The 23,445-nt window shown below is 47.9% G+C and overlaps 1 protein-coding gene across 2 annotated transcripts in view; it reads left to right on the forward strand.

Annotated features, from left to right (window-relative positions):
• Nucleotides 1–23,445, forward strand: part of LOC138453366 (elongin-A-like) — a 1,511,245-nt gene that overhangs the window by 428,022 nt on the left and 1,059,778 nt on the right. For both annotated transcript variants that reach the window (XM_069606133.1, XM_069606134.1), the window contains one exon: nt 6,097–6,769. In XM_069606133.1, the coding sequence (XP_069462234.1) occupies nt 6,097–6,769 (673 nt within the window). The remainder of the gene's footprint in view (nt 1–6,096; nt 6,770–23,445) is intronic.

Raw genomic sequence — 23,445 nt, forward strand, 5'->3', positions numbered from 1 at the left:
AGCACTGCACCCAAACCCACCTCGCTCGCATCCACCGTAAGTACAGTCTTGTTTTTGATATCAAATGACTTCAGGCATGGAGCATTTTCCACATCTCTCTTAACTAGCTAGAATTCTGCCCCACACTCCTCAGACCACACAAATCTGACTGACTTCCTCATCAGGGCCCTCGAGGCCACCGTCTTCTCAGCATAGTTGGATATAAATTTAACATAATACTCTGCAAGGCCCAGAAAAGCCCTCAGCTGGTCTTTATTGGTTGGAACTGGCGTGTCTCTCATAACCTGTACCAACTCCCCCTTAGGGCAAACACCCTGCGAACTCAGGGTAGGACTTAAATAGGTAACCTCCTCCACACCCACCTGACATTTGGTTAGTTTTACAGTCAGACCGCTCTTTAAGAATCTGCATGACCTTCCTGACCCTAACATCATGTTCCTCCCTGCTACTGCCCCACACAAAGATGTCGTCCTGAAAATAACGTACTCCAGACACCCCTCCAAACATCTGCTGCATTAACCGTTGGAACACAGCAGAAGCTGAAGCAAGGCTAAATGGCATTCGAAAAAAAACGGTATGCCTCAAAAGGAGTCACAAATGATGTGAGAGGCCTAGAGTCAATGTGCAGGTCAATTTGATGGTACGCCGTTGACAAATCAAAGGTGGAAAAATACTTTGCATCCCCCAATGTCAACAACAACTCGTTAATGTTCGGCAAGGTATGCCGATCCACCGAAATGCTAGAATTAAGCTCCCAAAGGTCTACACACATTTTGATACTCCATCACCCTTCTTGACCAAGACCACGGGAAACAACCACTCTGACGACTCAATAGGTTCAATTATACCTGCCGTCTGTAATTTAGTCAACTCTGCTTTCAATGCCTCCCTTGTCGCTACCGCCACTCTCCTCACTTTGTGTACTTTAGGGACTGCGCCCCTCTTCAGCACGATGCGATGGGCAAAACCTCTGAGCTTACCAAGAGTATCCGAAAATACTTCTGGAAACTCATTCATGAGCACCGTTGGCGTAACTATGTTGCTCTCCACCGCTGCCTCTACAATACTGAGAACTGGCACCTCCTTACCCGGATGAATCTGCATTTCTAAAGCTGCCTGCTCATCCCAACCCAACACACTAGTGCCCTTGGAGGCCACATACAGTTTACCCAAAGCTTGCCTCCCATTGAAGGAAAAATGGGACCAATTGTATCCCAGTACATCAATTTGGTTCTGCCCATATGCGCATGGCTTGATGTCCGAAGCCAACAAAGTTGAAATCTGTTTACCCAATACTTCATGATACACTTCTGGAGCCACCAATGTGTAAGGTGACCCTGAATCCAGCAACATATCCACAGGATGCTCATCCACCAATACTGAAACCCAGGGACCCTTTCACACACTTCCATCCACATGCAGAATCACACCCTGTGTAGGTCTACCACCTGAGGCACCTTCTTGTAACATTGTGGAATCATCTGGAGCCACATTAGCCACCACCTGCGCTTTACACATGCGTGCATAATGGCCCACGCGTCTACATTTCCTGCATTCAACATTGCTAGCGGGACAGGACTTGGAATCAGCCGCATGGCTGGACCAACCACAATTTCTACACCCATCCTTACCCTTAGACCACCTGCCCCCTTGACCATTCGCCTTATCCACATTTGTCTTGTTCCTTGGTATTACAGCATGAACCACCTCCCTAGAGGCATCCCTCTCAGTAAAAATCTGTACGCTCATCTTGGAAGCCTCAATTGCCCTTGCAATCTCCAACTCCTTATCTAAGGGTGGGTCACTCTCAATCCACAATCTTCCTCTGATTTTTTGATTAGAGGTCTTCATCATAATTTGGTCCCTGATGTGTTCATCCCAATTATCAGGAAACCCACATGTGGCCATTAGCGCTCGTAATGCCGTAACATAAGTATCTATGCTTTCCGTGGATCCTTGTGCCCTAGAAAAGAATTTATATCGCTCCAAAACCACATTCACTCTTTTACCAAGGCGAATTTGCAATTTTTTCAGGGCAGTCTCATATGCACTTATAACCATCTCTCCCTCACCGCCACCTGGAACCATTACATTCTCTCCAGGCAGGTGACGAAAAACCCTCAACCCCTCAGTACCAATACAATTGAGCAATGCAGCCTCCTTTTCATCATCGTTGAATTTTGCACTGCCGGCGGCCCGCAGGTACACTTTGAAGGCATCCACCCACTGCTCCCAAGGGGCAGTAGGTTCACCAGGGTTTGGCAAAAAGGCAGGTGGAGGCCTCGCAGCTGTATGTAACATGTTGAAACGAGGGTGCCCTGGTCACCAAAAATCAATTTGCAGACCCCAAACCAGGAAACGGTACGTTCCTCATGAAACCAAAAGGATTCCTTGTCCCAAACCAATGAGGAAGCGTCTCCGTAAAATGTCACTTTGTCTTCATGCACTGAAATGTAAAATGCAGTACTCAAAATCAGCCCGGTTGGCCCCAAGTAAGTCAATGCCAGAGTGTCAGATGCAATCCAGACAATACGTGAGACAGACAATCCATGGAATCACAGCCCAGTATGCAAAAAGTCAAAGCACCTACCGGTGCACCATAGCAGCCATATCCATCAACAACTTGCTGCCGTCAACCTGTCCCAAGTGAGCACCGCAGCACTCAGCTGGCCTGGAACACGAAGCAACACTCCAAAATCCTCCTAGGACGTAGCCTGGCGCAGCCGCTACATCCGCGTCTCCTCCCCCACGGACGCGGAGACTCTGGAGATAGCCCTGCCCCCTGATGCCAGCACTCGGCAAAACAAAAAGGACAACGGGGGGGTTCCGTATCGCGTCCCGGGCCACTCCTTCACCCGTCTTGACCAATCCTTCACCCGAGCCTAGGCTGGACTCCTGTGCAGCCACCAGAGGCCACTGCAAGTCACACCTATGCACATTACAACACTCTGGCGTGCCAATAGCCAAAATACCTACAGTGGAAGGCTTTATCTGCTAGTTATGTTATGTTACTTTGCATTTATATAGCGCCTTATGTATCATTGGTATGATCTCAAAGCGCTGGTAGGTAGAACGCCCTTGGGAACTGCAGTTCAAGTCAGTAGAGGGAGCGTGAGTCATAAGGTGCGTGGGTGCACCGGATGTCTGCAGCTGGTGTGGCACTTGTATGACCGCTGCTTCTTAGCGGTAGGTGTGGTGGTTGGGAGGTCAGGAATATGTGTTCATTCTGGTGAGTTGATACCCAGACTGATTTCTGGCTGCGTTAGGCCTGAGGAGACGCTTAGGCTAGCGGTGTGTGCTCAGCTAGCTGTGTTTAATTGGGATGATGAGTGAGTGGCGGGTCCTTGCTCTCCAACCGTTCCTTGCACTCCGTCTGCTCGACCCACTCCATCCGTTCTAACCACTCTACGTGTTTCGTCTGTTCCATTCGCTCTGCTAGCCAGTATGTTTACTCTGTCCCATCTGATTCGTCTATTCCATCCACTTCATCTGTTGGTTTTGACAAGTAGACTTATTCCCGCTGGCTCTTTGTTCCATCCTTTGCAATCACTCTATCCGTTTGATTCATTTAGTGCGTTCGATCCGCTCTATCCGTTCTGTCAACTCCATCTGTTCCATCTACTCCCACTGCTCAATTCAGTCACCTTTTACATCCATTTCATTCCTTTGTCCACTTTATCTGTCCACTCCATCCTTTCCACGGGTTCGATCTACTTTGTTTCGTTTACTTGGTCTGTACTTTATATATCATCTGTTCGTTACATTTCATCCATTCAGGATACTTCTTTTAGTCCCTTCTTCCATTCTATCCGATTCTTCTTCCATTCTGTCCACTTCTTCCATTCCAACCACTTCTTCCATTCCAACCACTTCTTCCGTTCTATTCACTTCTTCCATTTCATTCTGGATCAAGCCACTTGTTCCGTTCCATCGACTTCATCTGCTGCATCCATTTCATCTGTTTCATCCACTGCATTAGTTTCACCCACAGCATCCACTTTGTTCCTTTCATCCATTTAATTTGTTCTATTCAGTTTATCCGTTTAATTTACATAGGCAGTTTTAGTTTTCCATTTTTCTCGATCGGGTCTCTATGCTGGATTGTTATATTTGATACAGCAACCATGGGCTACTGTTTATTGTTGCTGTTATACTGTTTGTTTATAAGAGTCGATTTTTAGGGGGAAGAGCCACGTTTTCAGTAATTTGCGGAAAGACATGAGGTCTTGGGTGAGTCGGATGCGGGGTGGAAGTGAGTTGCACAGAGTGGGGGCTAGGGCTGAGAATGATGATCCACCTAACCTGACTGAGTTGGTTTTTGGTATCACTAGGAAGCGTGCAGAGCTTGAACTCAGAGTGCGTGGTGGATGGTACGGCTTTAGTTTGTCCTAAAGATATTGAGGTCCGGTTTTATGCATTGCTCGGTGAGAGAGGCATAAGGTTTTGAATGTCACCCTTCGGGCAACCGGAAGCCAGTGCAGAGCTTTGAGAGCTGGGGAGATGTGATCTCTTGGGCCGAGTTCTAGTAGCAGTTTGGCTGCAGCATTTTGTGCTCTTTGTAGTTTAGTCAGGTGGTACGCATGGACTCCGAGGTAGAGGGGGTTAGCATAGTCCAGTCTTGACATGACTATTGATTGGACCGAGGAGCGTCTGTTGGGAAAGGAGAGGTATGGAAAAATGCGCCTAAGAATTTTGAGGTGGTAGTTGTAGGACTTGGAGATGACGTTGACTTGGAGCGAGAGGATTAGGTCCGAGTCGAGAGTGCATCCAAGGTTTTTTTACTGAGTTTGAGGTTATTGGGGAATTGCCCATGGCTAATGGCCATGGTAGAGGGTGCGGAAGAAGTTTGGGTTGCCACACACCATGATTTCAGTTTTGGAGGGGTTTAACAGGAGGTGGTTTGTGGTCACCCAATGATATGTCAACGAGGAAGGCAGCGAGGTCAGGTTTTCAGTTGGGTTTTGAATTAAGGAGTTTTAGGATTAGTTGGGTGTCATCAGCGTAGTTGTAGCACAGGATATTGTGCGAGCAGATTATTCGTGGGAGGGTGGACATATAGACGTTGAACAGGAGGGCTGATGGGCATGCTCCTTGTGGAACTCCGGCATTGACTGGTCGGGCAGGGGAAACATAGGAGGGGAGTAGGGTTATTTGGTTCCTATTGTTGAGGAAGGATGCTATCCGTTTGAAACACAGATTCCTAGGGAGTGGAGGTGGTCGAGGAGGATTGAGTGGTTGATTATGTCGAAGGCGGCGGATAGGTCAAGAAGGATTAATGCGGCGCATCCCGCAGAATCTGCAGTGTTTTTAAGGTCACCCCAGATTGAGGTTAGGGTGGTTTTGGTTCCGTGTCGGGGTCTGAAAACTGATTGAGCGGGGTCTAGGAGATTGTTGGCACCGACAAAGGCGTTTAGTTTGGAGTAGGCTGTTCGCTCAATGAGTTTAGCAAGGAACCTGGTGTCTGAGATGGGGCCTGAGATGGGGCGGTAGTTTTTGGGGTCGAGGCCCTTCAAAGGTTTTGTTTTGATCAAACCTGCTGCCGCAGCTATTTTTGCTTCCTTTCATGGACAGAAGTGTTGACTACCTGTGATAGTTTCTTTGCTACAATCTGAACCGAAGCAGATCTAGTATTCCCTTGACCCTGTTTTCAATTGCAAAGTTAGCTCATTCGGAGCATGCATGGTTTTATTTTTTTATTTTCTTGATTTGATAAGTATTCGATCAATAGCTGCTGAAATTCGAGGGCCCCCAGAAAGGTTGTTTTGACCTACCTCATGTCTGTGTATGAATCCTTCCAAAACAAATAATTCAGAGTAGTAATAACCCAGTGAATGTTAACTAATCTGCATTTCAAGCTGGTTTACTTTAAACAGATTAGTGAAAATGCTAAATAATTTAACAAGCATAAGACCCAAGATTATGGTTGGTCTCCGACAAATTTTCTTGAGTAGCTAACTTCTTCCAGACCATGAGATTACCTGCATTTTCAAGGAAGCATAGAATATGAAAAGGCATTAAATGTACTAATATAGCTGATCATTTTCAAGGTTAGTTGTGCACCTGTAAATTTCTGACTATCGTGTTTCTTGGTTTCAGCGATCCAAAAGAAAAACTCTATGTGAAAAATGGACTCTCCAGCTCCTCTGCTGTAAAGCAAAATACACCCATTGAAAAGAAAAAAATATTAGAAAACCCTGCAAAAGGGCACAAAAAGTCTTCAACTTTAGAGGAGAGCAAACCACGTAATAACGTGGAATCTAAGCATGCAGCAAAAGACCCTGTGCTGAAAAGGAGCTTTAACAGCAAAGATTGCAAGAACAGTGATACGAAAAAGAATCCGCAGACTGGCTCTGTGTCTTCAAAAGGTAATTTGAAGGACTGCAATGGAAAGCAGTCACGTTCTGAAAATCTGGGATCTAGTTCTACATCCACCAGGAAGGAATCATTCAACCAAAAAGAAATAATCAAGGAACCCAACAAAGATGTTTTGAAAACAAAAAAAAGCAATGCCGTTGAAAACTCAAAACAAAACGACAGTCCAAAAAGCAGCGAGAAGCTGGCTGATGAGGAATTTGAAGCACCTACCATGTCTTTTGAATCCTACTTAAATTATGATCAAGCTTCAAGTAAAAGAAAAAAGAAAAACCATCCTACGAATGAAAAATATAAAAAAGTAAAGACTGAACAACTTAGCAAAATACCTGAAAGAAATAAAACCAATGAAGAAAAAAAGTCCAAACAAGACCTATCAGACACACTGACAAAAAAGGTAAGTTAATGGTTTTTTTGCATTTGTTTTATTAAACATTTTAATGTAGACTTTTCTTTAACTTCTCAAAGAATCCTTTCCATCACTTGCACATGTTCAAAGTTATTGCACAGAACCACAATAGACAAAATAAGGATAAAACAGACCAGTCAGAAGATATTGCTTCTGTTACTTACCGGTAGCCTTCGTTACTCGGATGCATAGCCTTCCTAGTGACAGAGAAACCAACTGAGAATCCCCTTCCGACAGAAAGGCACATTAACTGTGGTAAAAATGCATCAATTATGTATAGGGTTTTAGACCATGACTATCTTTTAGTACATTTTAATTGGTTACAACTTGCATTGGAACAGCTTTCAACCCTGCACACATTGGTGGCTGTGGCTCATCTCCTGATTGCACATCGCCGCCTATCCCTTTAGCATGACCCTTTTTCTCTTGCTTCAGGTAGGCCACATGACTTTGCAAGCATTTGCTTCTCGTTGTTCCCGCTATCCCAATGACAACCTTCCTATGCTTAGTGTGGTGAAGCCTCCTAGTGCCTGTTGCTTCATATCCTTATCAGGTGTTGCGTTGAGGATCCAGCTGCTTCATAGATCCTTGCATATTGTTCCTTAAGGTGTTGGCTTTTCTGAACATGTTCTCACTTCTCAGATGCACAGCCTTATGGTGTGCAACGCTTTTGTGTGCCAACCAGTTATAGGCCTTTTGTAGTTTTGCTGTTTTAGAAGTCCCTACTCGGGGCTGTGGATGCTCCCTACACAGAACCATTTTATATATGAATTTCAGAAAATATTCATTCAGCTTTAAGAGTACCTTTTTGTGGATTCTGGTACAAACCTTTTTTTCCTGGTTTTCATTGCCTGTGTAGGGCTGTCCCTAACCAGGCTTTTCAAATAGAGACTTTGGTATGACTCTGAAAGAACAGAGTAGGCGTTGTTAAAAATAATCTCCATAGCAATGACATCTTTGCTACTTTATTCTTCTTCACTTGAGTTTCAAAATTATCTACTAAATTAGGCAGCATGCTCTTATGTATGTGATGTTTTCTTTGGGTCGTCTTCGGCAGCAACAGTGATTAATATGACTGGATAAACCACTTAGATCGTAATGACTGGCTAATGGTATCAGTGTCAGAACAGTGTCCATTGAAGTACAGAGAGTTGACATTTTAGGACTTACTTTAAATGATTTTTTTCTGTCTTTTTCCTCAGTATTCCAAATTACCTGGACATTTTAAGTTTTTTTTATTTTAACATACATTTTCTGGACCTGAAGCAAAAGTTCCCACGAACAATCAAATCAATGAGGGGCCAAGGAAGACCAGTCAAATAGCATTACATATTGTAATTGCACTTGGATTACATGTTCTTCAAACCTGTAGATTCGGTTATCAATCTGGATAACCGCATAAAATGTACATCTTGTGACACTCTATTTACAGGATGATTGCAGCGGTTTTTCACTGACTGAAGACTTTTTGTGGCTATCGTTAAGCTTCACCTTCCCAGCAGACCCTTATTCTGATAGCAAAGTTCAAACCTGGTTAGGTTTGGACTATGTACTGCAGATTGAGATGCTCCGTAGGCCAAAACGTTCATTCAGTTCTGATTACAATATGTACACTAGGATTCTCTGCGGGAGCACTTAAGAACTGACTTGGTTCTTCTGGAGTCCTCCCCTCCAAAACCTCTCAATGAATGAGCCAATCCCTGTTGCATTTAGCCCACAGTCTTTGCTGGATTTGATATGTAGAAGTCAAATGTTCCATGAATTGTTCGAGGAGAGCTTGCACTGCCACCTGGAGAATTTCTACAGGTTTTGCCATGGCCAGAGATCAAATTGCACTCCGAGGATTAATTCAGGAATCTGGGCCAGGGTCGATGCATGACATCTCAGATCTCAGCTGTACTTTCAGGTAATCCTGGATTTCGGAGCATGCATTATTCCACTCAACTTCCCAATCTACTGAAGTGCTGCTCAGTGAAATGTGAGCTTTGTTAGCAGCTTCTGTGCGACAGATTAATTGCTCAAATACAGATTACTCTGACTCGCTTCTAAGCTTGACAGCATTGTTCCCATTGTCAGCACTGTGGCATTTTCCAATTCTTCCCATCTATCCTCGTGGACGATTATGGATGCTCCAGGCTGTGACACTGAAGTAATACCATCCAAAATCCATCCTTCAGTCTCTTTTTCATTCTGTTACCTGTGCTATCTTTACATTGAGCTAAATGGTTAGCAGCTTCTGCAGGGTAGTTTTGAAAATGAGACGTTATTTGGAAAATTGATAATGGCTGTAAAAATTGCACAGTGCCTAAATTTGCTTTCAGATCTGCTGGCTTTTCTTCAGATAACAATGAATAACGTTTTCTGTTGCTCAATAATTTTGAAATTCTGTCAACGATCCGTTTGAGTGTGGTGCAGTGCAAGTTAAAATAAAGTCGGCCATGTAGGAGACTGACCATAGAAAGATCTTTGAAGTTTTCATACATATCATTTCTACTGTACTCTCATTCTGGAACAGGTGCATGACTATAGAGCACTGATTTTCCATCCCCCCCTCACTCCCTGCTTTCCTTCCTCTGGTATATACAAACCTGGTGCAATCATGGTTTTGGTTTCCCTTTCTAGCAAAACCTTGAAAAACTACTTGTCCTCTTTAGCATTCTCACCAGATAAAAGTTTCATGTTTCAGTTCTTGAGTTCCAGCAAATGTGCACTGACTTTATATTTGCTGTAGTTTTGCTGGTACTGTGAAATATAGGTGAAGTGGATTACAGGATGACGGATTAGCAATATTTGAGGTCCTAGGCCACCCGTAGTCTATTTGGAGGGATTAGGACTTTAGGAAGGGTAGTAGCGTGGGCTGGAGACCTTTTTGTGTTTCATGGTCACCTTGGAAAGGCGTTTCTTGTTACCACTCATTGGGTAACTAATTGGGGAGCGCTCTGAGGAACCTGGCCATAGGTGCAAGCGGCTGCCTCAGGTAGTTCCAAAAAAATGAACAATGCCTTCCCAAGAACCAGTTTTGAATCTCTTCAGTGATAGGTTTTCAGTTCCCTGTATTTAATTTTTTGTGCTAAGTTTGTCTCTAAAACTTTCATTGCTTGTCTGGACATGGTTCACCCCACCAGAGCGTGTAACACACTACAGGGGAAAAAATCCACTAACTGCTGACAACAGACAGCAACATCACGAGAGGGTTATACGAAAGTCATGTGCCTGTGTATGAAAATCATGAAATCAAATTAATACTGGTTAAAGAATAAGAGTTGGTGGTAGCTTGCGATAATAAATGTTTGGCTATTACAACATTGCTTACAAAACATGGCTGTACTTCAATAACAGGTTGAGTAAAAGTAAAGAAAAATATAATAACGGTCCATCAGTTTAGAGTAGAGGGAATGTCTATAGATGACGATGTCTCGTATGTAGCCCAGCAATTATCTTATTGCAGATATTGAATGAAGGGGTTTCAGGCGCCAATATATTTTGGCATTTCATTTTGTACAGAGGCAGTGTTCTTGACCATGACCAAGGTGTACTAGTTCAGAAACCACTTTTCAATATCTCGTGTTTTGGGCGATATGAACGGTGGGACATAATTATATAGTAAGCAAACAATGCTACCTGCGACAAGTAAATGTGTGAGAATGTTGGCGCTCTTGCAAGGTAATTTATATTTGTAGTGGGGGAAGGGCACTCAACCACTCGGGTGGCTGGAACAGCGGGCGAGAACACACAAGCCAGCCGCATGAGCTGAGGCCCTCTTTGCTCTGGCCTACCAAAGCCTGGGATGGCGGGCTGTTAAACCCCATATCCGCCCCTCCAGCAGGGATGTGAAATCTATATTACTCCTCAGGAGTCTCATTACGCAAATTAATGACAAGGTGTCATTTGGCAAGTCTATTCCCTTGATAAATTTAATGTGAGATGAAATATCCTTCTAAAACGTTTGGATCAATCCAATATATATGGCGTACCCTGGGCTTGTGAGCAGTGCCAACAAACAGAAGTTGCTGTATGAAGAGCTTGCTCGGCCATGAGGAGGCAGGGGTGAGCTAACATTCATCAGATATTCTAGCAAGCCAGATCATTAATTGAGGTATTTTGGAAGCCAACGCATCTGGACATATATGAATGAGGCAGTTGATTGTAAATGTAATTTAGGTACCCCCCCCACCCCCTCTGTACTCTTAACCATTATATTATGAATCAAGTGATTCATTTGTATGTAGGTGAATCTAGCTGATTCAGGAAGGAGAAAAACCTTCTTGCTTACAACCTTCAAAAGCTATAGTATTCCCATCTTTGTGAAGTTTTACAAGTCAATCCAAGTCACCTTCAATCCAGTGTGAAAATTGTGTGGGGTGCAATTGGGAAGAAATTGAACTTTCCCCGTACCAAAGTGAGTCAGAGGTGAAGGAAAAGAGTTTGTGCCATATGTCTTTGCTGCAATGTCCCAATATTATGTGTTTGTATCAAATGGCTACTTGAGTAGTGCATACAATGGGAGAGCGAGCAGCATGTGTTCTAACCCTAGCCAACGTTTAGTGCTTGGGTTAAGATTCCATGCTAGAGTTCTAGCCAGCTGGGCTGCAAGTAAATCACAGAAGTGTGGGATTTCTAGGCCCACATTGGTTTGGAAGAGAACATAAAGCAGTGTGGGTCCCTAGGGAGCCCCCTCGCCCAAACCAACTATATTCTGTATGGTCTTTTCCTGAATGTTTATTGGAAGAGCCTGAAGGATGTGTAAAACCCTGGGAAAGTTGTCATCTTATTTGATTTGAAACATCCTGCATAGCCAATTAAAAATGTCCAGCGTCCTATTTTGTTGATTTTCTGGTATGTTTTCTCAATAAAGAAATGGGGATTTCCAAAGATAAATCCATATATCTTTAATTTAGTCACTTATCCACTGGAAGCCATAAAGGGATTGCAAGACCGTCACCATTGACTTTGATTCAGTGATGGCATGTGTGATTTTGTATAAATAATCTTGAAGCATATGACCTCAAAAAAGGTGTCTAAGATGATCCTACGAGGGAGCGTGGAGATTAAATAAAAAATAAGTTGGCCCGTGCATAATAAGGCAATTTTATGTTGCGAATAACCTCCTAAGTTAACTTCTTGAATGGTTTTGCTACAGTGCACTAGTTGAGCTAGTGTCACTATTAAGTGTGCAAAAAGTAGAAATGAGCAAAGGCAACCTTGAAGAGTTCTGGGGAAAGGTGTTTGATCAGAGTTGGCTGTTCGTTTTTATGCTTGTGAATGGATTAACATGAGCGATGACTACTTCTCCAGCATGGGGTCTGGCATGGATTCACATGCTCATGAATATTCCCCGTCGTCAGGCTGGGAATCCTCGGTAAAGAAAAAACCAGTTTCGTTTCTGATCTGTCTTTCGTAGTAACAACCAATCACTGGTCTCTGCGTCATACTGATCACAGCCAATGACTGCCCTCTACCTAAGCACCGCCTCTGGCAGCCATCTTCAGATTTTTACCGCACGTTCATGTGTTGGGATCCTCGTGCTATTGCTCTCGAGCGTTAGTGCTATTTTTTTCACGTTTTTTCTCAAAAACTTCGTTTTTTCGATCAAAAGAGCCTCAAGCTCCACCGACTCTCCATCCGATCAACGGGGACCCGTGTCGGATTCGTCTGCGCCCCTCAAGGGTGAAGATTTCGTCGAGCTACGCTTTTGGAGGACTCCAGAAGTTTCTCAGGCCCGGTCATCGCCCAGGAGAAGGGAAGCTCGACGCCCGGAAAGCTGTTCAGGGTCTGCCCTGGATGCCAGCTGCAGAACGTCTTCAAGGAGGACGAACACTCTTTTTGTCTTTACTGCCTACATGAGGACAAGACGCACGTGGAGAAGGACTGTGCGTTTTGCGGCAACATGTCGGAGCGGACCATGAAGTACCACCATCAACGTCTCGCCAACTGGCTGGAAGGGAAGAGCCCGTCCGGCGAGAAGAAGAGGAAATCCAAGCGGTCTTCTAAGACCTTTGAGGACACCCCGGCGACGGGGGTCCAACATAAGGCCAAGCACCGCGAGTCCGCTGGCACCGGGAGTGCCGAACGGTCGGGCTCTACGGGCGCCAGGCTGGGCGCACCCTCCCCGGCACCATCAACCACGAGCCAACGCTCTGGGTCGGGTAAGAGGAAGGCCGAGCACCCGGCGAGGCTCCTGGAGAGGCCCCGATCGAGCTCGAAGACGGAGGGGGAGCGAGGCAGTGTCCCCCCCTCAAGGATAAGGCGGTGAGCGCACCTAAGGTGGTGAAGGCCTTAATCCATCCGGCCAAGCCCTCTATCGAAACTGTCGCGGCGGCCCTGGCTCAGCCTGTGGAGGCTACACCAGTGGTGGCGACCTCGGGGCTCAGAGTCTCCCTGCCACCTCGGAGGGAGTCCTCTTTTGTGCCCATCGATAGGACCCCCGTGAAATCCCCCGTGGGGAAGAAAAAGGGGGGGCAGGGCGTCGTCGTAGATTCGGCCTCAACCTCGGAGGAGGAGCTGGTCGAGGTCTTAAGCCACGGCCTCGGCTTGGAAGAAGACCGGCCCGTCGGGATGGATCCCGACGCAGGTGACGACATCGTCGAGGGTACCGACGGGGCCCCTGATCGCCCGTCGGATTCCCCTCTGCCAGCGCCGCGAGACAACTCGGCAGCCATTTTGTTGGCCATACAGTCCTTATGCTCAGAGATAAGGACGAGACTACCGTTGCCGACGGAACCTCTCCCGTCGGGGGACCCAGAACCGGGACCTTCTGGTATTCCCCCTACCAAGAAAAGAAGGATCCACCCTCCGCCTCCTTTTCAGCCGTCGTGCCCCTTCCAGCCCTCCTCCCCGTCCACCCGAGGGGATGATACGGGGACTGACACGGCAGCGACGGGTACGGACGACGAGGTATACGACGAGGATGTACCGTCGTCGCCTCCCACCAGGGCTTCTCCGCCCGACGAGATTGGATCGTTCCACTCCATGATCGCCAGGGCATCCGAGCTTTTCCAACTCTGCCCTGAGGAGAAGAAGGAAGGTTTCCATTATCAGCGGCGCAAGGCCAAGAGGAAGACGGTCCTCGCAGTGCCTCTATTGGACGACATTTGGGATGAGGGCCTCACCCTCAAGAACCCTTCCACGACGCCAGCTAGAAGAGACCGGTACGAGAAAAAGTACCGGGTCCCGGATACGGCCCCCCTGTGCCTCCGGGCGCAGCCTACCCCGGACTCCGTCGTCTCCGCGGCGGCCAGGAAAAAAGCGGGGGGGGGGGTGCGGCCTCCACATCGACTTCCCCACCGGACGGCGAGGGAAAGAAATTGGACGCTATGGGACGCAGAGTCATCTCGTCTACAGCGGCGACGATTAAAGCGGCCAACGCCTTGGCTATCGTGGCCCGCTACGACAGGGAGCTCTGGTACAAACTGGCTCCCCTGCTGGACTTCTTGCCGGACGACAAGAGGGCAGAGGCCCTGGAGATCCTGCAGGAAGGTGAGGAGGCTTCGGACCACGCCATTACCGTTGCGACGGACATCGCCGACACTGGGTTCCGCCAGTTGGGCAACGGCGTTTGCCTTAGGCGGCGTGGATGGCTCAAGGCTGCGGACTTCCGTCAAGACGTTCAGACCAGAGTCCCTGGACATGCCCTTCGATGGGAACAACCTGTTTGGTAAAACAGTGGACGATTCCCTTCAGGCCATTAAAGCGGACACCGAGACGGCCCGGGCCCTTGGAGTTCTGCAACGACGACGGACGCCCTTTCGGAGCAGCGGAGGCAAGGGCGCCTCCAAAGGTTCCGGCGGCGGTTTCTCCACCTACCGTCAAGCGGCCCGCTAGTCGTCTCAGGAGGCCTACAGAGGACGAGGCGAGTCTGGCGGACCCCGCCGTCGTCGCCAAGGAGGTCAAGGCGGCAAAGCCTCGTCGAAGCAGGATTGAACCGGCCGTGGGGTCGGGCCCCCACCGAAGCACCCCGGTGGGAGGCCGGCTGGCGAGCTTCGCCAGCGTGTGGGAGTCCATCTCCACCGACCGTTGGGTGCTGGACGCCTTGGCCCGGGGCCACGCGCTCGAGTTTCAAAGAAGGTGCCCGCGCGTCCCCCCCGTGGCCAGGAAAGAACTTCACGTCCCTCAACTTCTCCTGGAGGTAAAGGCGATGCTCAGGAAGGGCGCCATCGAACTCGTCCCAAAGAGGCTTCGGGGCTCCGGAGTTTACTCGAGATACTTCCTCGTGAAGAAGACGACGGGGGGATGGCGCCCCATCCTGGACCTGCGACGTCTGAACAAGTTCATCAAGGCGCAAAAGTTCCGGATGGTCACCCTCCAGCACGTCCTGGGTCAGCTGGAGGAAGGAGACTTCCTGTCGTCGTTGGATTTGGAGGATGCCTACTTCCATATTCCCATCCTAAAGGGGCACCGAAAATTCCTCAGGTTTGTGGTCCAAGGGCGTCATTACCAGTTCAAAGCCCTCCCCTTCGGACTACGGTCGGCACCCAGGGTGTTCACCAAGTGCCTCGCACCGGTGGCGGCGCAGCTGCGCCGCGAAGGGATCCACGTCTACCCCTACCTGGACGACTGGCTCATCCGAGCCAAGACTAGGGAGCTCGCCGTGGTTCACACGGCAAGGACCGTCCAACTTCTCACGGACTTGGGATTCTCCGTGAACTACGCCAAATCCCACCTGGTACCCGCGCAAGACGCTCTGTTTCTGGGAGCGAGGCTCAACAGTGTCCCTTCTGGCCTCCCCGTCGGAGGAGAGGACCAGGACCATCCTGGGCAAGGTGCAGCGGATGTTGGTGGACGACGCGGCCAAGGTGAGGTCCATCAAGTCCCTCCTCGGAATGTCGTCCTGCATCTACCTCATTCCCATGTGCAGGCTCCGGATGCGCCCGTTGCAGGAGTTCCTGGACGCGCGCTGGATCCAAACGACGGGCAGCTTCGAGGAAAGGATCACACTCGACGAGAGTTTCCGACGAGCGATCCGGTGGTGGGGCACCCGCGCGCATCTGACGGCGGGCATGGACTTCCAGACCCCAGCCCACCAGGAGACAGTGACCACGGATGCCTCCCTGGAAGGGTGGGGAGCGCACACCGAAAATCTGCACGCAAGAGGCCTTTGGCTCCCGACGGAGAAATCCCTACATATCAACGTCCTGGAGCTCCGTGCAGTGTTTTGGGCCCTCAGGTCCTTCCTTCCGTCCCTCAAGGGCAAGGTGGTGAGGATCTTCACCGACAACACCACCACCATGTTTTACATCAGGAAACCGGGCGGAACCAGGTCCCCAGCACTGTCCAAGGAGGCGCAGGACCTGTGGCATTGGGCAGTCGCCCAAGGGATGTTTCTGGTGCCGTTTCATCTGGCAGGGATAAAAAACACCATTGCCGACTCACTCAGCAGGGAGCTGCGCTCGTGCCACGAGTGGGAACTACGGCAGGATCTACTGGATCGCCTCTTCCGACGGTGGGGCACACCCCAGATCGACCTGTTCGCGACGGCGACGAACTCCAAGTGCCGGAGGTTCGCCAGCAGGTTTCCCCAGGCGAGGAGCATGGGCGATGCTTTCTCGTTTGCCTGGGAGGGCCTGTTCCTCTACGCGTTCCCTCCTTTGCCACTGCTAATCCGGCTCGTCAACCAGCTCAAGAGGTCACGGTGCAGGATGATCCTCGTCGCGAGGCAGATATGGTTCCCGGACCTTCTGGACTTGTCAGCGTCCCCGCCAATCAAGCTGCCGGTGGACGCGGATCTGCTCTCCAGGGAAGGAGGCGCCATCCTCCACCACGACCCGAAATCGCTGAACTTGCAGGCCTGGCTCCTGCAGCACTAGAGTTTGGAGGATACGACATACCGGCCGACTGCAGATAGGTTCTTGCAAAGGCCAGGGCGTCCTCGACTCTTAAATGCTACGGACACAAATGGAAGAGGTTTTCTGTCTGGTGCCACGCACAGAAGATTAACCCTCTACGGATTACGGCTCCCCAGGTACTGCTGTACCTGCTGACGCTGGCCAAAGCTGGACTGGCACACGCGTCCATCAAGATTCATCTTGCTGCGATCTCCCGATACACCAGAACCACGGGCCGGTCGTCCCTGTGGTCTCATCGTCTGGTGAAAGTGTTCATGAAGGGACTGTTCAGATCGTTCCCGCCGGTGAAGGCGCCGGCCCCGGCGTGGGAGCTCAACGTGGTGCTGACCAAGCTTATGGGACCTCCGTTCGAGCCTCTGCACTCGGCCCCGTTGAAGTTTCTGTCGTGGAAAACCGCGTTTCTTGTGGCCATCACCTCCGCACGGCGGGTGGGAGAGATCCAGGCCCTTTCCTGCAAGGCCCCGTACTTGACTTTTCACGACACGAGGGTAGTGCTCAGGACGCACCCCTCCTTCATGCCCAAGGTACCGTTGGACTTCCATCTCAACGAACCCTTGGTGTTGCCCGTGTTCTTCCCGTCGCCTTCGTCGCCGGCTGAGAGGACTTTGCACTCGCTGGATGTGGCTAGAGCGCTGAAGTTCTACGTGGACCGCACGAAGTGTTTTCGGAAGACGTCACAACTCTTTGTGAACTTTGGACCTGTCAATCAGGGGAAGGCTCTCTCGAAGGCTTCCATTTCCAGATGGCTCTCCGGCTGTATCATGTACTGTCATCGGTTGGCAAACCGACCGCTGCCTGGCCGTCCGAGAGCCCATTCCACCAGAGCGATCGCAGCTACCACGGCGTTCCTTTCTGGTGTGCCCCTGCTGGACATATGCAGGGCTGCTACGTGGAGGTCGACGCACACCTTCACGAAATTCTACTGCGTCGATCGGGATTCCAGGGAGGAGTCCAGGGTCGGCCAAGCAGTGCTGCGCAACCTGTTCGCCTGAGGCGAGCCTGGTGAGGAGGTAAGATGCTTAATGTTGAGTTTGATGTAATGCTTAATGTTGAGCCTTTGCCACCTCCCGTGGTTGTGCATGTGTGTGCTATGTATTCTTTATTCATGAGCATGTGAATCCATGCCAGACCCCATGCTGGAGAAGGAACAAGTTACTTACCTGTAACTGTTGTTCTCCAGCATGGGTCTGGCATGGATTCACATGCGAACCCTCCCGCCTACCCCTCTGCGGCTCTTCACTTGGTCATACTGCCACTTCACGTGCTTCCAAATCTGAAGATGGCTGCCAGAGGCGGTGCTTAGGTAGAGGGCAGTCATTGGCTGTGGTCAGTATGACGCAGAGACCAGTGATTGGTTGTTACTACGAAAGACAGATCAGAAACGAAACTGATACTGGTTTTTTCTTTACCGAGGATTCCCAGCCTGACGACGGGGAATATTCCTGAGCATGTGAATCCATGCCCGACCCATGCTGGAGAACAACAGTTACAAGTAAGTAACTTGTTCCATCTTTTCATTTGTGTCGCAAATGCTCAACACCTTCCACAGGTATTCCTTGTCTATGCGATCAAATGCTTTCTCAGCCTTTGTTGATGGGCTGTTGTCAGGTTTTGACATTTGCCATAATCTGATGTCTTTCTCTCTGCAGGTATTCGGAGTCTGATGGACTGTCTTAAACCGGATTTGATCACTGTCGATGATATACGGAAGGATTGTTATGAGACTGTTTTCAAATATGTTTTGGTTTCGTAGTTTCAGATGGCAATAAATGGGTCTATAAGCATCACAATGCGTGGATTTATTTCCTGGTTTAACTGGTTAACTGTTTAAGAACCACATCGTTCATTGATGGAGCTGTTGCTCTACAACGTAAGAAGCTGTTAAAGAGCAAGAGCAGATGTGGGATATACTTAGCAATTTCTTATAAAAGAGGGCTGAAAGCCCATCTTCCCCTGGTGTTTTTTTTATGCAGAGGTTCTTTTATCACTAGGGTTACCTCTTGAGGTGTTATGGGAGCTTTCACAGCTGGTAAATAGGGGGAGTGGAGGATGGGGGGGGCAATGACAGAATGCCTCTCGTGAGGCTATCTTGCTGAAAAAAGTGTGGAATAGTATTGGGAGAGTAGATTTCGCTTCCCAAGGTATAAATGTTGGAGATGACCTATATAGATCTTGGAGCTTGTTTTTATGTTTCTGGTTGCAGCGTTTTCATTTGTCAACAAGGATCCTAGTAGCTGTATTTGAGGTGTTGCTTGGTTTTCAGTAGTTTAAATGAGATCTCAGATACATAAAGCACTTTCATCTCCAATCTAACCCTTTCCAGATGTCTAGATGTTGTGGTCCTTTCGCTTTGTATAGGTATTCTAAGGCTGAACTTGCTTTTGCTTGACTGCCATTTGCTTGACTGTGTGAACTTTTTTCTTTAAGTGCAAGCTCTTTAGGTCCCCTTGCCCCCCCCCTCGCGATAGTGAGTTTAATGTTTCCCAGAGGGTTTTGACAATAGGTTCCTGAACAGGTAGTCCCAGTGAAAGGTGCATAATTTTGTAGCTTGGGGAGGCCATGATGGCGGGATCTTGAAAGCTAATTATTTGTGCAATTAGAAGCTTGTATGGGTATAATGTCTGCTTACGTTGGGGAACATTGTGATTGCTGCATGGTCAGACTCCTTTTGTGTCCAATTGAGGCTACCGTTGAGGGCACACACAATTGTGATATCAAAATGAATCGATAAGGGACAAAGTTGATATATTCCTTTATATATTGGGATTAAGTAGCAGCCAGACATGCATCAAATGTATCCCGGAAAATGGCATTGTGAAGAGAAATCTGAAAGTGCATGGCACTGGGACTCTTCAGATGGATGTGTCTAAATCCGCCTTTAAGATTGCATTTAAATCCTGCCTTTAAGTCTTTCTGAAAAAGGGTAATTTGAGGGAAAATCTTGAAATAGAATGTATGCTGTTTTTGTTTTGGGCTACGTTTGAAAGAAATCTCAAACAATGTATCCTCACATTGAAGGTTAACCTTCTACTCTGTCCTTAATCTTGTCAAGTTTCTTAAAAAAAAAAAAGTTTATCGATTTTTAAAATGGCTTTCTTATGAGCAGAGGCGGCGAAACATTGGTGTGGAAACAATCACTTTTGTTTTTTCTACCCAATTACCCCTGAGCAGAGTAACCTCTTGCAATGCAGAGGTTATGGCCCCCAATTATTGTAATTTATAGAGGATCCTGGTTGGGGGGGGGGGGGGGCGTTATGCCTTTACGCATTTAAGGAAACTATTTGAACGACTGCCATTACTAGTTTGTGTAGTAAGCTAGAACGGAAAGCCTGAGAACATGGGATAGAGCAAGACTTAGAACTGGATCCTTTCAAAAGATGCCATTTTATTGAATTAAAAGGTTGGATAAACTCCTCACTTTCCCTACCCTGACGAGGATTTCCCTATGTAAAATAATCTGAAGGAAACATTCTAACAAAGGATATCTGTCCCTCACACTTAAACATACAATAAATCAATGATGTAATGCATGGCATTTCAAAGACAACAAAAAGAATATAACAATTCAATTTGTAATATGACAACAGTCGCCTTATTATCTGGGTGAATCCCTCTTCCCCAGATTCAAGCAGGATTCAGCTTCACAGTTCTAAAAAGAAATAAGGAAATCCTGGTATGTAACACATTTCCAACACAGTTCTTTATAACCCCAACTTGACAACAGAAAGTTCCAACACTCCAGTGATTCAACCATGAAAATAGAATTTTCTTTCTCTTCCTTCAGCAAGTTTAAGGTTCAGAATTATCCTCTTCACATGACGAATATTCTCTTAATTCATAAATAGCAACAATATTGTCTTTGTCAGGATGAGTTGCCACAACTGAGTATTTCTGAGGAGTTGTATACAGTTCTTTCTTCAGCATCACACGCAACTTAAATCGCCTTGATCAGACCCACTTCATAGCACTTCATCCACCTGGTTTACTTCCAGGCCTACTACCTCAAAGGTTTGCCATATGGGTATACTCCCTATCCCGAACAGCTTTTCAAAACAAGTAAGTGCTTCTGTGGTTATCAACTTATAATCGCTTTACAACTGCTTCATAATGGGCAGTGTTTTGCAACATGAAACTTTTAGCAACTCTTCAGGGGAAGCCAGATTCACATTGGTGCTCTTTAATACTCCTCTGCAAATTATGCGCTTCTCCTTCTGAATAACTTTTCCAGAAAGGCAGCCTTTTCGCCACTCACGTTTGGCCACTGCAGAAGTAACCACACACTGACAAGGCTAGGATCTTATTCTGCTTCTTCCTTGGCTTTGGCAATGTGGGTTTAAACCAGCTTTTGCTATAAGCTTTGCAAAATATGGGCAACAAGCTTCCCAACCTTTGGACCATTAATTAGTTCCCGTTCACCTTTAGCAGAATCTGTTGGATTTGAATTGTCTTGTTTTAGGTGGCTGTTGGCTTGGACAATGGTTGTATGTGTTAGCTTTAAATAATATTTCCCCATCGGGTTGCTGGGTTCTCCATAAACTCACACACCTAAAATTAGTCATTTGGTTTGAACAAATACAGCCTTTGCTGCTTTCTGATAATTCGGTATTCAAAGTATCACTTCCACTTAAACGCAAGTGTTTTCTACTTGATAAACTCCTGCCTTGAGCACGCAGGCTATATTGGAGGGCTTCAATGTCCCTATCAGCTGGTGAACTCACTAGGTAAGGCGTGCGCGTCCAAAGCCCTTGCTGCTAGCAGGTGTTCTTCTTCAGTGGCTTCTCGCGACCCGGCAACCTGCTACTTCTGGTCCGTCGTCACCCATGCCACTTGTTAAAGGAGCTTCCTTCGAAGGGATTGTGTCCTCCGACGTATTCCTCATCTTAGATATCTCCTTCCAGCTCTGCTGGCCTCGGAAAATGTTTTCTCTCTAGAGGGCGCTGCCTATAAAGGCCGCGCGCAGCGTCCGTTGCTCAGTTCCGTTTTTCCGCGCTTACTCACTGCCTCGGAATACCGTTGGTCAGTTCTTGTCAGATTAATCCTATTTACCTAGAGTCATTCGATCCGTACTCGATGGCTTCCTCGTCGGAACCGACAACTCCTCGATCCGGCTTCAAAAAATGCCGAGATTGTGGGAAAAAGATGTCGTTGACTGACCCTCACAGAGTTTGTCTGTGGTGTTTGGGAGCTGAACACCATTGTTCGGAATGCGAGGACTGTATGTCCATGACAGCTAAGGCCCTGAAGGAGCGTAGGGGGAAGCTGGAGAAAGGTAAGACTTTTAAAGCTTCTTCTTCGTCGACGAAGTCGAGACACTTGTCTCCTCGTCACCATTCGCGTTCAGGTCTCGGAGTGGGTCTCATCACTCCTCGAGATCGAAGCACTCGAAGAGGAGACGTCGAAGATCCCCTTCTCCGTCTTCCTCTTCCTCTGTTTCGCCAAAAAGAATCCCTTGCCCCACGAAACATAGTTCCCGGGCTGAATGGGAGGAATTCCGCAAAAATATGAGCGTCTTTGAGAAAGAGGTCTTGACCCCCTCGAAGACTGCCGAGAGCGATGCTCTGGTCGAAAGACCCGAAGGTCAAAAACGCCGCGAGTCGCAGTGCCCGGCGAAGGAAACCTCTCGAGCGCGTCTCGAACCCTCGAGTAGGACTATGACCTCCAAACCTTCCTCGAAGATTCCGTCGACGCCGTTGACTAGGGTTCTGTCGACGCCGAGGTCGATGTCTTCGATGCCGTTGTCGAAGGGACCTTCGACACACGGGTCTGTCGACTCGACGCCAGCTTCGACACCGGCGTCGACGCCAAGAAAAGTCACGGTTACAACACACCCAGTGACTATCCCCAGGTCCTCGACGTCGATGGCTTCGAGATTGTCGAGTAGAATTCCAATTCTGTCGAGGTCTTCGAGGCCTCCGCCTCTGTTTTCGACGCCACGCTCGAAGCCTTCGGCATCGACGTTTTCGAGGCCGATGATGACAAGTTCGGCACCCTCTGCCTTGGAAATGGGATTTACTCCCTTTATGAGTTCAGAACAATTGAGAACTATGTCCTCAATTTTGGAAGAGGGTGAATTGTCTGAACAGGAAGACACATTTGAGTTGCAGGGACCTGTAACCCCAATTAGAGAGGAATTTTCCTCTGAAGAACGCAGGTTAAAGGATCTTCATGATTCCTTACATGAGGCAAGTGGGTTAGACACTTCCCCTGAGGTGGAGTTTGCTAGGCCAGACCCGGGGGAGCATGCTGAAACCCCCGTAGTAAATAAAAAAACTGTCTACAAAGTACAGGGTATCTTCTACAGACCCGGAGTTTTTGTCTAAACACCCATCCCCAGAAAGTCTGGTGGTACAGGCAGCATCCTCTACCGATGTCAAGACGGCTTATCCTACCGTCCCACAGAACAGGGACGATAAAAAATATGATGCTATGGCAAAGAAAGTCTTTTCAGCATGTAGCATGGCGTTAAAATCTGTTAATGCTACTTGCACCCTTGCTAGGTTCAGCCATACACTTTGGGAGTGTGCTTCTACAGCGGCTGACTGCATCCCGGAGGGAGAAGAAAGGGATGCGTTCCTGAATATTATACAGGACGGTAAAGACGCTATGTGCGAATCCCTCCAGACGGGCATTGATTCGGCTGACCGTATCAGCAGAGCAATGGCGGCAAGTACATCAACCAGGAGATTTGCTTGGTTGAGAAAGTCTGGTTTTGCCCCAGATGTGCAAGCCAGGCTCTTGAACATGCCATTCGATGGCTCTTCTTTGTTCGGGAAAAAGGCGGATGACAGTTTAGAGAAACTGCAAACTTCAAAAGCAGCAGCA

This window comes from Ambystoma mexicanum, chromosome 4p (genome assembly GCF_040938575.1).
Source record: "Ambystoma mexicanum isolate Mex_15411 chromosome 4p, UKY_AmexF1_1, whole genome shotgun sequence".
Taxonomy (NCBI): domain Eukaryota; kingdom Metazoa; phylum Chordata; class Amphibia; order Caudata; family Ambystomatidae; genus Ambystoma; species Ambystoma mexicanum.